We start from the raw sequence: 12181 nt of genomic DNA, 5'->3' as shown, positions 1-12181 counted from the left end.
TGACAAAACAAAGTTCCAACCATTTCTTTGGAGAGCTCTAGCGCTGTTCAGATTTTGGACCAGAATTTGACATTGGGTAGAGAGTTCCTTCTGGGATCAAAGAAATGCCTTTTGATGTCCCAGAAGAATCAACCCTGATATGGTTTAGTAATAAGCGTCTGAAAATCACCCCTTGCATATGCTCAGTAGAGTTGCTTGAAGGTTTGTAGCCGATATCCCTGAATATTCCATTTGTATGGAGGATTCTCTAGTCCCACAGAGCTCCAAAACATGCCAGCTACATTCACATGCACAGAGCTAGTTTCAGATGTGGGGACTGATACATTAACAGCAGCTGTCACTGCTCTGTCAAGATGAAAGGCACATGTTAAAGTAAAGGGGAAACAGAGTTGGCACAGCCACCATCTTATGTTAAAAGTAGAGAGAGTTCCCCTTCTCCTCCTAGGCTTGAGGCAGCAGCACTTCTCCTTGGCTGGTGTGCTGAGGTTGCCCCATCCTGTTTCAGTTTACTTTCACTACCGAGATTTGCTGGACTCCAGGAAAAGATTATGCTTCAAATCTCATCTCTTTCGTGGACTAATGAAGTCTTGTGCAATTTGCATTTCTTATTGAGCCAGTCAAGCTGTAAATTATAATTCTCTTCATCTTATATTTGGGTAAATAAGGTTGCACATATTCTGTTCTGTCAGAACTGGAAATAGAACCTGGTATTGCATCTCTCACGTGGATCTTTAAGCCACATATATGCTTTCTGGGTTGTGGGCTGCCTTGGGGGTTGGTGCAGCCCCTTGAATAGGTTAAAGCAGCTTTGTGGGATGCTCTAATTTAAAGCAGTCTGTTGGTTCACAGTCCAGAATTGCAGAGTGTTTCAGCCACATCCCCTGCTTTCCCTAATATTCCACTTCCTGCCCCAGCACACTCCTACAACGGGGGTCTGCAAGTGTGGCAGCATATGGCCATATATCATGGTTAAGGCTACATTTTAGTCTTTGGTACATTTTTAGTAAAAGTCATGGACAGTAAACAAAAATCCATGGCCTGTGATCTGTCCATGACTTTTACTGTATACCTGTAACTGAAACTTGGGCCAGGGGAGGTCTGGGGGGGATGGTACAGGGTGGTGCTAGAGGGAGGGCAGTGTGCGGCCTGGGACCCCCGCTGGCGGAAAGGGAGACGGGGCTTGCACTCCCTACCTAGCTCCATGTGTCCTTGCAGCTCATATGGGGAGGGGCAGCCAGGGGGGCACCGCACTCTGCCCACCACAAGTGCTAACTCCACAGCTCCCATTATCCAGGAACTGCAGCCAGTGGAAGCTTTGGGGGTGGCACCTGCAAGCAGTGCATGGAGCCCCCTGGCCCCTTTGCCTAGGAGCTGCAGGGACATGCCAGTGGGAGCTGGGGAGTCTGTCCCTCCAGGTAAGTGCCACCTTGCACGCAAACCCTTCCCCAGCCCTGAGCCCCCTCCCACACACTGAAACTGCTGCTGCTGGCAGCTGCAGAAGTCACGGAGGTTGTGGAAAGTCACATTTTCTGTGATCTCTGTGACAGGCACGCAGCCTTTATCATGGTCTTGAGCTTCCCCTATGCTGGGGGAATTCACACTGCTTTTTTAGAATAAATGTGCGAAATCTATTACGTTTTTCTATACTCTTTGTAACTACTAAACCCCACTACCTCCAGAGCCAGCAGTAGTACCCAGGCTTTTGATTCCAGACTTCTGTGTGCTGTCTGAAAGGGTTGAGTAAGCCTATGGTGAAGTGTCATGTCCACCTCCTAGTCACTGATGGACATAGAGGATTACAGACTGCTAGTGCAGTAAGTTCGTTACACCTTTAGCTCAAGTAATAAAGGTCTGTGTAATTGATTTAAAGGTCTTGGGTTTCAATCCTGTTAATGACGCATACAAGGCATCATTATGGTTCCACTTGATGGAATCTGTTTCTTCAGTTTACTTTTCTAAAAAACTAGTTATTTGCATACAAAAGGTACTTTTAAAATGTCAGTTACAAAGTGTAAGTACTCAAAATTAAGAAATGCCCAAATTAATGTTTTCTGTGTGACTTAGCCTCCTTGTGTCTGTATATTATGATAATCTTTGTGTGATTATATACTATTTGACCCATGCTTCATTCACTGCACAAGATGGACAGTGAATGAGGCAGAAAGTTACAAGAAGAGAAGAGATGTTCTCTTGTGACAAATGTACTGAGCTGGGTTCTGTTTCTGGCTGAGCAACAAACATCACTTTGATGCTGGATAAGATTGTCATAGTGCATATGCACAATAGCTCAAATTAAGCTTGCAAGCTTACTTTTAGCATTACCTGACATGATTTGTTGTCTTAGCAACTTTAATATTTTTAATGTAGTTTTTTGTATCTAATGTACTTTATATTTCTTTGATTAATCCTTTTAGAAATTCAGAAAATGTACCTGATGCATCCTTTATCAGGAAAATGTGTGTTGCACTGGCAAAAGATTGGAATCAATAAAGTCCCTCTCTTCCATCTCTACTTTGATCTTATCCTATGGTTATAATTAAATTTTCATAATATTAATTACTGTTAAAATTTCAGTACATGGGAATACTTTTTAATAGAAAGTTTATACTATAGTTGGTTGGGTTTTTTAAATGAAACTTTGTGTAGGGCTTTTTGAAGATGAACTCAATGTTCTTTACAAAGATAAATAAACGTTACTAACCCCATTTAACATTTGGGAAAACCAAAGAAAAGAGAGCATATGTTTCCATGTTAGTGATCTAACAGGCGCCTTAATACCAAGCAGATATGTGAAATGCTTGAGGTAAGTCACTGACAGTCAGGAGACGAAGCCCAAGTCTCCTAGCTCCCAGGCCTTGCTCAGTCCAACTGCTTTGCTTTGTGTTGCATTGATGTTTGTAATAGATCAGTTATAAAGTATTGAAAATTGTATTAAGTTCAGAGTGAGTTAAATGTATCACTGATTTCTTTGTTAACCTGGTTACCATGTATATTTGATACTATACATTATTAAAACCTGTATTGAGTAAGTAAGACACTTTTTCCCCCTTTGCCTGCCTCACAGGGTCTTGACAATGTTCACAAACAGAGAGTTGCTGAAGTGCTAAATGACCCCGAGAGCATAGAAAAAAGGCGAAGCCGAGAAAGCCTCAATGTAGATGTGGTAAAGTACGAAAGTGGCCCTGATGGAGGCGAGGAAGTGAGTATGAGCGTAGAATGGAATGGGGTAAGTACAGTACACAGTTGAAGAAAATAGTCTAGAAAATTTACCATTGTAACAGGAACTTTTGTCCAGTTGTCATTCCATTGTGTTTTCAAAGTAGTTTTCCTATTTAATCTACTTTACACTTCATAATTCTGCAGAATTAAGAAGTAAATTATAAGATCTTGCATTTAGTAAATTCTTTATATTTTGCTACTCTTTTAAATTGTCCACAATATTTTTTGTCCTGAAAAGTAAAATTTCTTTAGGAATTTCAAGCAGCTGGGTTTAACTATGAGCATCTGAATGCTGATTGAGTGTCCTGGTGTGTGTTGGGTGCATAATCCCTAGTCTGTGGTTTCCTCAATAAACTGGCAATTAATTTACTTCTGCTTATTTTCTTTCTTTATATCATCCTTGCCTGTAGGTTAAATGTGTCCAGCAGGTGCCACTATGGAATTAGGAATATTAAAAACATCAGTGGTTTTTAAAGTAAATAAAAATAATCAGTTTTACTTAAAAACAACTCCAGTCACCCCCCTCCCAACCTTGTCAGAGATAATGATGTGTAACTTTTTTGTTTCCAGTCATAGAAGAAGGGTGATCCATAATACGCTTTTGTATGTGCTGTCTCATTGCTGGTTCATGGCAACTTGACAGCAAAGATACATTTTTTAAATGAAATGTATATCTCCACTTCCTATGCACTCTTTTAGAATTTATGATTAAAGTGAGGCCTTATTCTATCTTGTGATGTCTTGTTCCACTACCTAACATAATACCTGTGTCATGAGTTAGAACAACAAAAACTTTTTAAAATAGATATGTTTGTAATGTGTGATTACCTGTGCATTTTCTACCCTTTGTTATGTCTTTCATGCTTTTAGGTATGCTGTTTACTTAATTTTGTTTGCTCCGGTTACTAACTTTCTTATTGTGTATTCCGTTGCTGTCAAGGGGATGTGCTTAGTGCAGCCAGTCAAACTGTTAATTCACTATAAGCTATAGTTCTGCTAAATGCACTGATACATTTTGCCAAAATGCTGTAGTAATAGGTTTATCTGGCTACTTTTACTTTTTGCTTTAGGGTGTTTATCCTATTTTATAAACTAGAATGCTTCTAAAGTTCATTTCTCTTACAACAGTTTTCCAGTCACTCATAAGAGGCTTTAAGATCCTATAGCCAACTTCGTAAAAACTTACACTTGTTGAGTTTATGCGGAGAATGTTCTCTTCATCTTTGGTTGCTTTTGTCATTTATCAAATGACATTTCATTGGCACTGGTATTTTCCGTGCCAAGACAATCAATCAGCATCTGTTGTGAATAATTAATGTTGCATCATTAGTGTCCCCAAAATAAATTTGATAACTCCTTTTATCTTAATTTTGTCCACTCAGCATTAGAACTGTGTACTGTACTCCTCCCTAAATTTCTGCCGTACTTTGCATGCCTTTGTGTGTTCTGAGTGAATAAAACCTTTTTTCTACTGTTTGCTTTTAATTAAAACAAGCATGCAGGTTTTGGAATGATAAAGAACCCTCTGGAAAAATACAAAATGGTATTTCTAGGTCAATATTTGAATGAAACCTAACTGATAAAAATCTGTTGACCTAAAATATTAATTTGCCTTTAGGGACCAGAATTAAGGAAGTGTTGATTTTTACAAAGTCTGGGAATTGCACCATTCATTTAAAAAATATGGCATCACTTTTCTGATATACATGGGACTATTCACAGTCCACATTTTCTTTCTCACTTGAGAGAGTTTGTTCAACACAAGTGAAACAGGAAACTTCCTGGCATTGTTTTCTACCTTATTTTAATGCTGTTCTTTTCTGTACCTGTAGGATGTGGTGTTACCTTTCCCTTATCTCTTCTCTCCACACAGATACTCTGCTTCTCAGACAGGAAGTACTGTTGAATTTCTATTATAGGCAATTTACTTTGTTTACAGAGACCAAAGAAAGTGCCTGTTTTGCTTTAAAAAAAACAAAAAAAAAACAAAAAAAAAAAAAACCCTTCTGATGTGCATCTGTACTCTTCAGTTGGCTCAAGAACTTGGCTGTCAGACAGAACAGTGTTAGGGTTAAAGAGAGTGCAATTTATAGAGTAGTTAAAATTATTTTTAAATTTGAGAACTTTTCTGCAATTTTTGACCAGCAGTGCACAGGAGTTTTATGAGGGTATACAATACACAATAAGAGGATACTGCAATTAAAGTAACTTCCCACATGTAGTATAGCTTAGACAAGAACTGTATGCTTTGGGGTAGTGTCCTGGAGGAACCGAAAAGTCTGTTTTTAACAAATCTGTAGCTAAATACTAAGACACACACATTGTTTAGTAAAATTGATGCAATGTATATTGTTTACCAACACTTACTTTAAAACTTGCAAATATTTATGGAACAATACACTGTTCTTGTATCTTTTTATCAGTTTTAAAATTTTACAATTTGAAATTGTTGTTAGAGAATTGCTTTCATAAACATTTTAAAAATGTTTTCTTATACTGACTTCTCCAGATAAGCCTGAGCTTTTGCTCTCTATCTGTCTAAAAAACCGAAGGATATTTTTTATACAGTGGCTATAAAGCTGAAATGCCAGCTAACTTGAAAACTGTTGATGTGAACATACCTCTTTTAAAATACAAGGAATAATTTAACTTTTTATTCATGGAATCATGTATCTAAAATAGAGAGTTCAGATTCAAAGCTGCTGAATTTCCATAAGCACTTCTTGAATCATTCTATCTGGAAGGTCTTTATGTAATTTTAAACAAAATATAAAATCTAATTTGATAATAGACCTCTGTCATCAGGTGAAGATTTGATTGTAACTCGCAGTTAGTTTTCAATCACTGGTAGTAGGGCATCTTGTTGTAAAATATTTTTATTGGTATTCACTCTACTTCCCACGGAGAGATGCCATCGTCACTAAACAAAAATATTAATTGATATCCTTATCCATTTTCACAGAGTTGAGAATGGAAAGCCTAAAATTCAGCTACCTTGTCACTTCTGTAGGTGGTTCTTTCAGTTCAACGTAGAGGTCCATTTGGCAGGGCAGTGTGTGGAAACTTGGGTTACAGTATTTTCCTTATGAATTTTAACTTTTAAAAATATATGCATGATAACACATCAACAGTTTAATGGATTCTTATTACCTCAAAGAAGTAGATGGAATTTCCTTTGGAGGGGTAAGGGAAACCCTTTTCCTTTTTAGTGTTGTGGAGACAAAAATTCCTGACAGAAGTTAAAGCTTAAATGAATGCACCTTGTTCTGTTCATTTCTTTTAAATCTTGTATTAAGTTTTTCCTTTTTATTTTGGCCTTTGTATTCTTTTCAATCACTTTCTTCTGTATATATTACACATAATTTTATAATATAAAAGCAATTTCTGGTTTTTAAAAATCTGCTTTTCTCATTTACTTTAATAAATTACTTATTAATTTAATAAAAGACTGGATCTCTTTTGGTAATTTTTGTATGATTCATGTTAATGAAATAGGTTAAAGTATGTAAACAAACAACTATCTTTTGGGTAATTACAAGGATCTGTGAATGGCAGCACTTAGAGGTGCAATCCCAAATCTTTAATTTAAAAAAAGACCTCCAGCATATGACCTAGAAATACCGTAAACATAACTGTTCAAAATTGAAAACTGTTGAACTTTTCCCAACAGTTTCATTCAGTTTTTCTCTCTCCATTTCTGTCTGACAGGCCTAGATGCCTTTTGTGATTCTTATACTGTCTCCTGCATGACGGGCGTGCACCATCTTCAAGCTTTAACTTCTCTCTTCAGTACTGACTGCTGTGTTTTAGCAAATCCCTTACGATTTTTGTCAGAGCCACACTTCCTTCTAAACTGGCTATTCCTTGAGTGCTACTGTCTTTTATTCAGTTTCCTATTTCTGTACATGTGTAGCTTTGCTAGATATGTATCTAGTCATACAAAATGTGTTATTACAACCATTTACTGTGTAATACTTAAGTAAAAAGTAAGAATGAACTTTATAAGTAGCTGTTCACTATGAAAAAGGTAGTAAAAAGTATCACACAAGGTAGTATTAAAATAGCATGATGGTGACCTTTACGGAATAAAATGTAAAAGTAAGGCATGTGCTCCAAGTGCTTTAAAATGTATTTAGAGACCTATAATGTGGTTAACATCAATATGGAACTCTGGATGTCTTCACTTATAATTATTCTAAAGTAGCATTGCTGTTTAGTCTTTGTGTGAAATTTTGGCAATTATGCTTTTCTCTACTAATCTTGGTGTTCAGTGATTTGTGTATTTGTCTTTCTCTAATAAACTCACTCCAACTGATGTCTGTCTCTGTCTGCTTAGTTGTACTTTCTCCTTTTACAGTCCTTCCTTTCAAACAGTAGCCATGTAGAATTTCTAGAAGTAGCAAGTGGTTACTTATCTTACTAAACTGTTGATTTTTAAGAGAAAACAGTAATTCTTTGGCATACAAATTTGATATCTGTACTTAAGAGTTAGAAACTTCTGTGGCATAAAATGTGAACGTAATGTGCAGAAAGTTGTCATTTCATCTTGTTTTATATTTTTCTGAAACATGCTGAAAGTAAAACTGAAATATAAGAATCTAAATATATATATAATTTTCTGATCAGAAATGGTTCCTAAATTTTTAATAAACTCAACTTATGGAATTAACTAAATATGTTTAGTGCACATGGCCTACATAGTTGGAAAAAAATAATAAAATAGTTCATTCAGACCTTGATAGAATGCTGTTGCTTGATACTGGACTCACCTTTCCCATATGACTGCATCAACGTAAACATGAAATGTGGTGGGAAGTGTGTGTGAAGGTGTTGGTATGCATTTGTGAATCATGTATGCTTTGAGATTATTTGTAACTGTTATGAATCATAGTTAGCTATAAATTGAACAGATTTTCATATTTCTGAAATCCTTGTGATAAGTAGGCACTGACAAGTCTGAACGCTGACAGTAAACTTCTTGATAAAATACAATTTATATGGCATTTTAAAATATTTATATAATTTGGCACTATTACCTAATAGTAACAGAACATAAGTATTTTGACTGTTGTGGTTGGTGGTGTTAATTCAGCTTTGAGAGAGGGGCAAAAACTGTTGCAGTTTCACATTTGTTCAAATTTTTTTCAGGACGGCACTGGATCTTTAAAACGCAGTGGTTCCTTTAGCAAGCTCCGTGCTTCAATTAGACGCAGCAGCGAGAAGCTGGTTAGAAAGCTGAAGGGAGGAAGTTCACGAGACAGTGATCCAAAGAATCCTGGGTAATTATTTATTCTTAGATGAGCTGTTATGCTCCCAGATCCTGCCCAATTTGTAGCCTAGCACTGATCAAGGTAGCCTTGCCTCTTGTGGTTATCTATCTATCTTTACTGCACGCAGAACTGTAGTTCATAAAGGTCTTAAACATATTGTATTCCTTACTGAAAAGTGATATAGGGAATAATTTAACTCTCTGCTGACAGTTTCTTAATATTAACAGTGGAAAAAATCAATTTGTTTTTAGTATTTATTGTTCAGTTGTTGTTGTTGTTGTTGTTGTTTTTTAACAGAACTTGCAGCTTCTTAAAGGGGGATGCTTAGCATGATGGCACCTCTAAGAAAAAGCTTTATGTAGAACATGTTTATGTAGTCAGAGTATTATTGGTGCACTTTATTAAATTGCTAAATTTCTCTTTTCCCAGAGAATAAATTAAGTTCCCCATACTTTATTCTTAAGTACGGTATTGGAAAAAGCTGTGTGTGGGCAAAGGTTGTTTGGTTTTGGGTTTTTGTTTTTTATTTTTTGCTTTAGTAGAACTCAAGACTAGTGTAGCATTATGAATATTTAATTTATTAAAAATAAACTTCAGTGTTAACACAATTTGACATCAGACTTTTTAAATCTAAGAATCTGGTTCTATATAAAAAGAATGCGTTTCACATTGTATGTATTAATTTTCTACTAACTTTAAAACTTGCTCTTTATCAGGAGTATAGAAGTGGAAAGCTACTGTTAAAGAAAGTGAACAAAATGTTACCTCTCAATCCTTAGTGTTGAGGGAAAAGGTTTACTGGAAGTCAGCATAAACAATCATTTTTAGTCATGCTTCATTTAGAAACTAAGGCCTGGAGTACACTAAAAAGTTAGGTCAGCTCAGCTATGTGGCTCAAGGATGAGAAAAATCCACACCTCTGAGCAGCATGGTTAAGCTGACCTAAATCCTGGTGTAGACAGCACTAGTTCGATGGAAGAATTTTTCTATCAACCTCGCTACTGCCTCTTGGGAAATGGGTCACCTTTGTTATGGGAGAACCCCTCCTGTCAGCATAAGCCTGGGGTAGTATCTACACTGAAGTACTACAGTGGTGCAGTTGCAGCATTTCAAATGTAAACAAGCCCTGAGAAGGGTTAACTACTGAAACATCCAAATTTCAATGGGCAGAAACTAGTTTCGGAAAAACTCTTAACTATTAAATTTATATGTCCTGTAAATTCATTAAATCAAGAATTTTACCACATGCTATTAGCTCCATTGTATATTAAATTCTCACACCACTGAAGTCGGTGGCAAAACTTCCACTGAATTGAATGGGGTGGGGGGAGGAGAGAACTGTGTATTTTCATGGCTTTAAGTGTATTTATAATTCCTGCTGATGCACAAAACAATATGTTCACCTGTTTACCTGTTGCACTATGCAAACTGAAACATTCATCACAGAATTAAGCATAAGTATTACCTTTTTCCTTAATAGCCCTCCAGTTCTAGCAGCATATCAGGTTTAGCCTTGAATACTTTTTTCACTTTGGAAAACAAACTAATTTGGTTTCCAGATACAACTGTTAGAACAGCATTGCTTTATTGAGCTTCTACTTAAAAGTTCTAAATAAAAGAACTTGGGTTGTCTTCATTTGCTGGAAAACAATCTGAATGAGTGAGTCCATATGATAAATACATTTCGAAATATGTATGTAGTAATTTAAATTTCTGTGTGATGTCTGGGGCTGGGACAGGGACTTGGGGGGCATATCATAAGCTGATGTAAATTGTTGTAGCTCCATTGGAGATCTGCTGCACTCTTTATCTGCTTGTAAAGCTTTGTGCACACCCATAATACTATATAAATAATTTCTGTTGCTATTTGTCATTTTTTGATTACTTACCTGACTGTAAGCTGTCAATGAAAGGGTGTTTTTTCAATTAAGGTAGAGTAGGAGACTGAAATTTGAAAAAACAAACCCACACACGACAGTATAATGGAAGAAATACAAAACTGCAAGATAGTTTAGCAAAACAGTGCAAATGCAAACCCAGAATGAGTCTTATTCTTCCAACATCCATAGTTAAAAAAATATATAAATGTTTCTATCATTTACATACAATTCTTTATCAACTCCCTATATTGCTCAGGTTTACCATTATTAGGTATAAATTGTAGTTTATAAAAACAACTATTTCCTTTACCCTCAATATTTTTGGGAAGTTGAAAAGATTTTCAACATTTTATGGAACCAGGTTGCTATTCCTGGTCTCCTGCAGTTAATAATAGAGAAATATATGGACAACTTGTTTTTTATAAATTCTAAATAATAGCTAAAGGGTGTTTTTCTACCATATTTTGAATATTCACACTTAATTTATTTGGCATTGCAATCTGCTGTAAACATCCTCTGTATATGTGATGGATGCATGTAAGTAAAAGTAATCTATCCACATTAGGATGAATCATATTTTTGACCCTATGCCACCTAAATGTGTTTGGTATTTAGACTAATGATAAAGTTAGTGTAGAACAGATGCTAAAGTGCCAACGTCATGTTTGGTTTCCAGTGTTCATAAAGTGTCCTGTGTTCTTTGAAAGACTGTCTGATATTTGAAGGTAAAATTCTTCATTAGCTTATCTGTTATGTACATATTCCACAAATAGTTCTGATTTCAAAATCTTTCATTGCTGGTGATCATGTAGTGCCAGAAAAAAGTCTCATTTTGAGGTCCTAGGATGAGTTTGCAGTACTGGCAAGTTTTTTTAAATTAATCTTTTGACTAATAAATGTACAAATTCTGTCTGGAAGTTGATGATAATACCAATACAGATATACCTCGTGCCCCCTCCCCCCCGCCCCCACAATCGTTCCATTCCAGAAAGCCTTGCGTAACTCGAATTTTGCATAAGTAGGAAACGTATACCTGGACGTTACGCAAAAATTTCCACAACTCAAAAATCCTATTTCTGGCTTATGGAACTTTTCCCGTAAATGTGAATTTGTGTAAATAGAGTCTCACGTAATCCGGGGATCGTCTAGATTATAAAACCTTTTAAAAATCTTAATTTTCTTTTGTTTAGCTATTTTAGAAAGAAGTTAAATATATGGTTTGTAAAAAAAAAAAATTTTAACCCTTTCATGGCTTTGTAGATCATGAAAGTGCAATTAAGGATAGGATTTAGTAAAATATGTTCATATGTTTACACAAGAATACTTTCCAATAACTTCTTTATTGATAATAGGTTATTTCAACTTCATTTCCGGTAGTAACGTTGCTTTGCATAGTGATTTGCTACACTTAGTTAAAACTGCTCTGTTTTCTTTTACTGCCATTTGATTTTTAAAAATGACAATTTGATGCATATATTTTTTTGTAAACACACATTTGTGTTTAAGGTGTTGCAAATAACTGAATACAGTATTGCTAGTGTATATAAAGAAAAATAGTTTCTAAAAAGAATTTTGTTCAAGATTTTCCATGAGAAATCGTGTTTTTTCTTCTCACCACCACCTCTACCTCTTCCCTTCACTGTCTCTTTTCTGTTTTCTGTGAAGGCTGTTTTTGCTTTGTAGTTCACCTGTTCCTGCTAATTTATCCTCACTTACAGTCATAGTCCTTGATCACGCTGTCAAACAAGGATTATGATTTCAAGTGAGTAATAAGTAACAAGAATAGATGAGTTCCAAAGCTCTATTCATAGA

The 12181-nt window shown here is 35.8% G+C and overlaps 1 protein-coding gene across 6 annotated transcripts in view; it reads left to right on the top strand.

Annotated features, from left to right (window-relative positions):
* The window catches only part of KLC1 (kinesin light chain 1), an 83354-nt gene that overhangs the window by 62238 nt on the left and 8935 nt on the right, over positions 1-12181 (top strand). For 3 of the 6 annotated variants that reach the window (XM_030558659.1, XM_030558661.1, XM_030558658.1), the window contains exons 13-14: positions 3065-3226; positions 8368-8498. In XM_030558659.1, the coding sequence (XP_030414519.1) occupies positions 3065-3226; positions 8368-8498 (293 nt within the window). The other 3 variants (XM_030558660.1, XM_030558663.1, XM_030558662.1) reach the window with 3 other exon arrangements.

The sequence above is a fragment of the Gopherus evgoodei genome, chromosome 4 (genome assembly GCF_007399415.2).
Source record: "Gopherus evgoodei ecotype Sinaloan lineage chromosome 4, rGopEvg1_v1.p, whole genome shotgun sequence".
NCBI classification, from domain to species: domain Eukaryota; kingdom Metazoa; phylum Chordata; order Testudines; family Testudinidae; genus Gopherus; species Gopherus evgoodei.
Note: the sequence above shows the minus strand (reverse complement) of the source record. Positions and strands in the feature narration are given on the sequence as shown.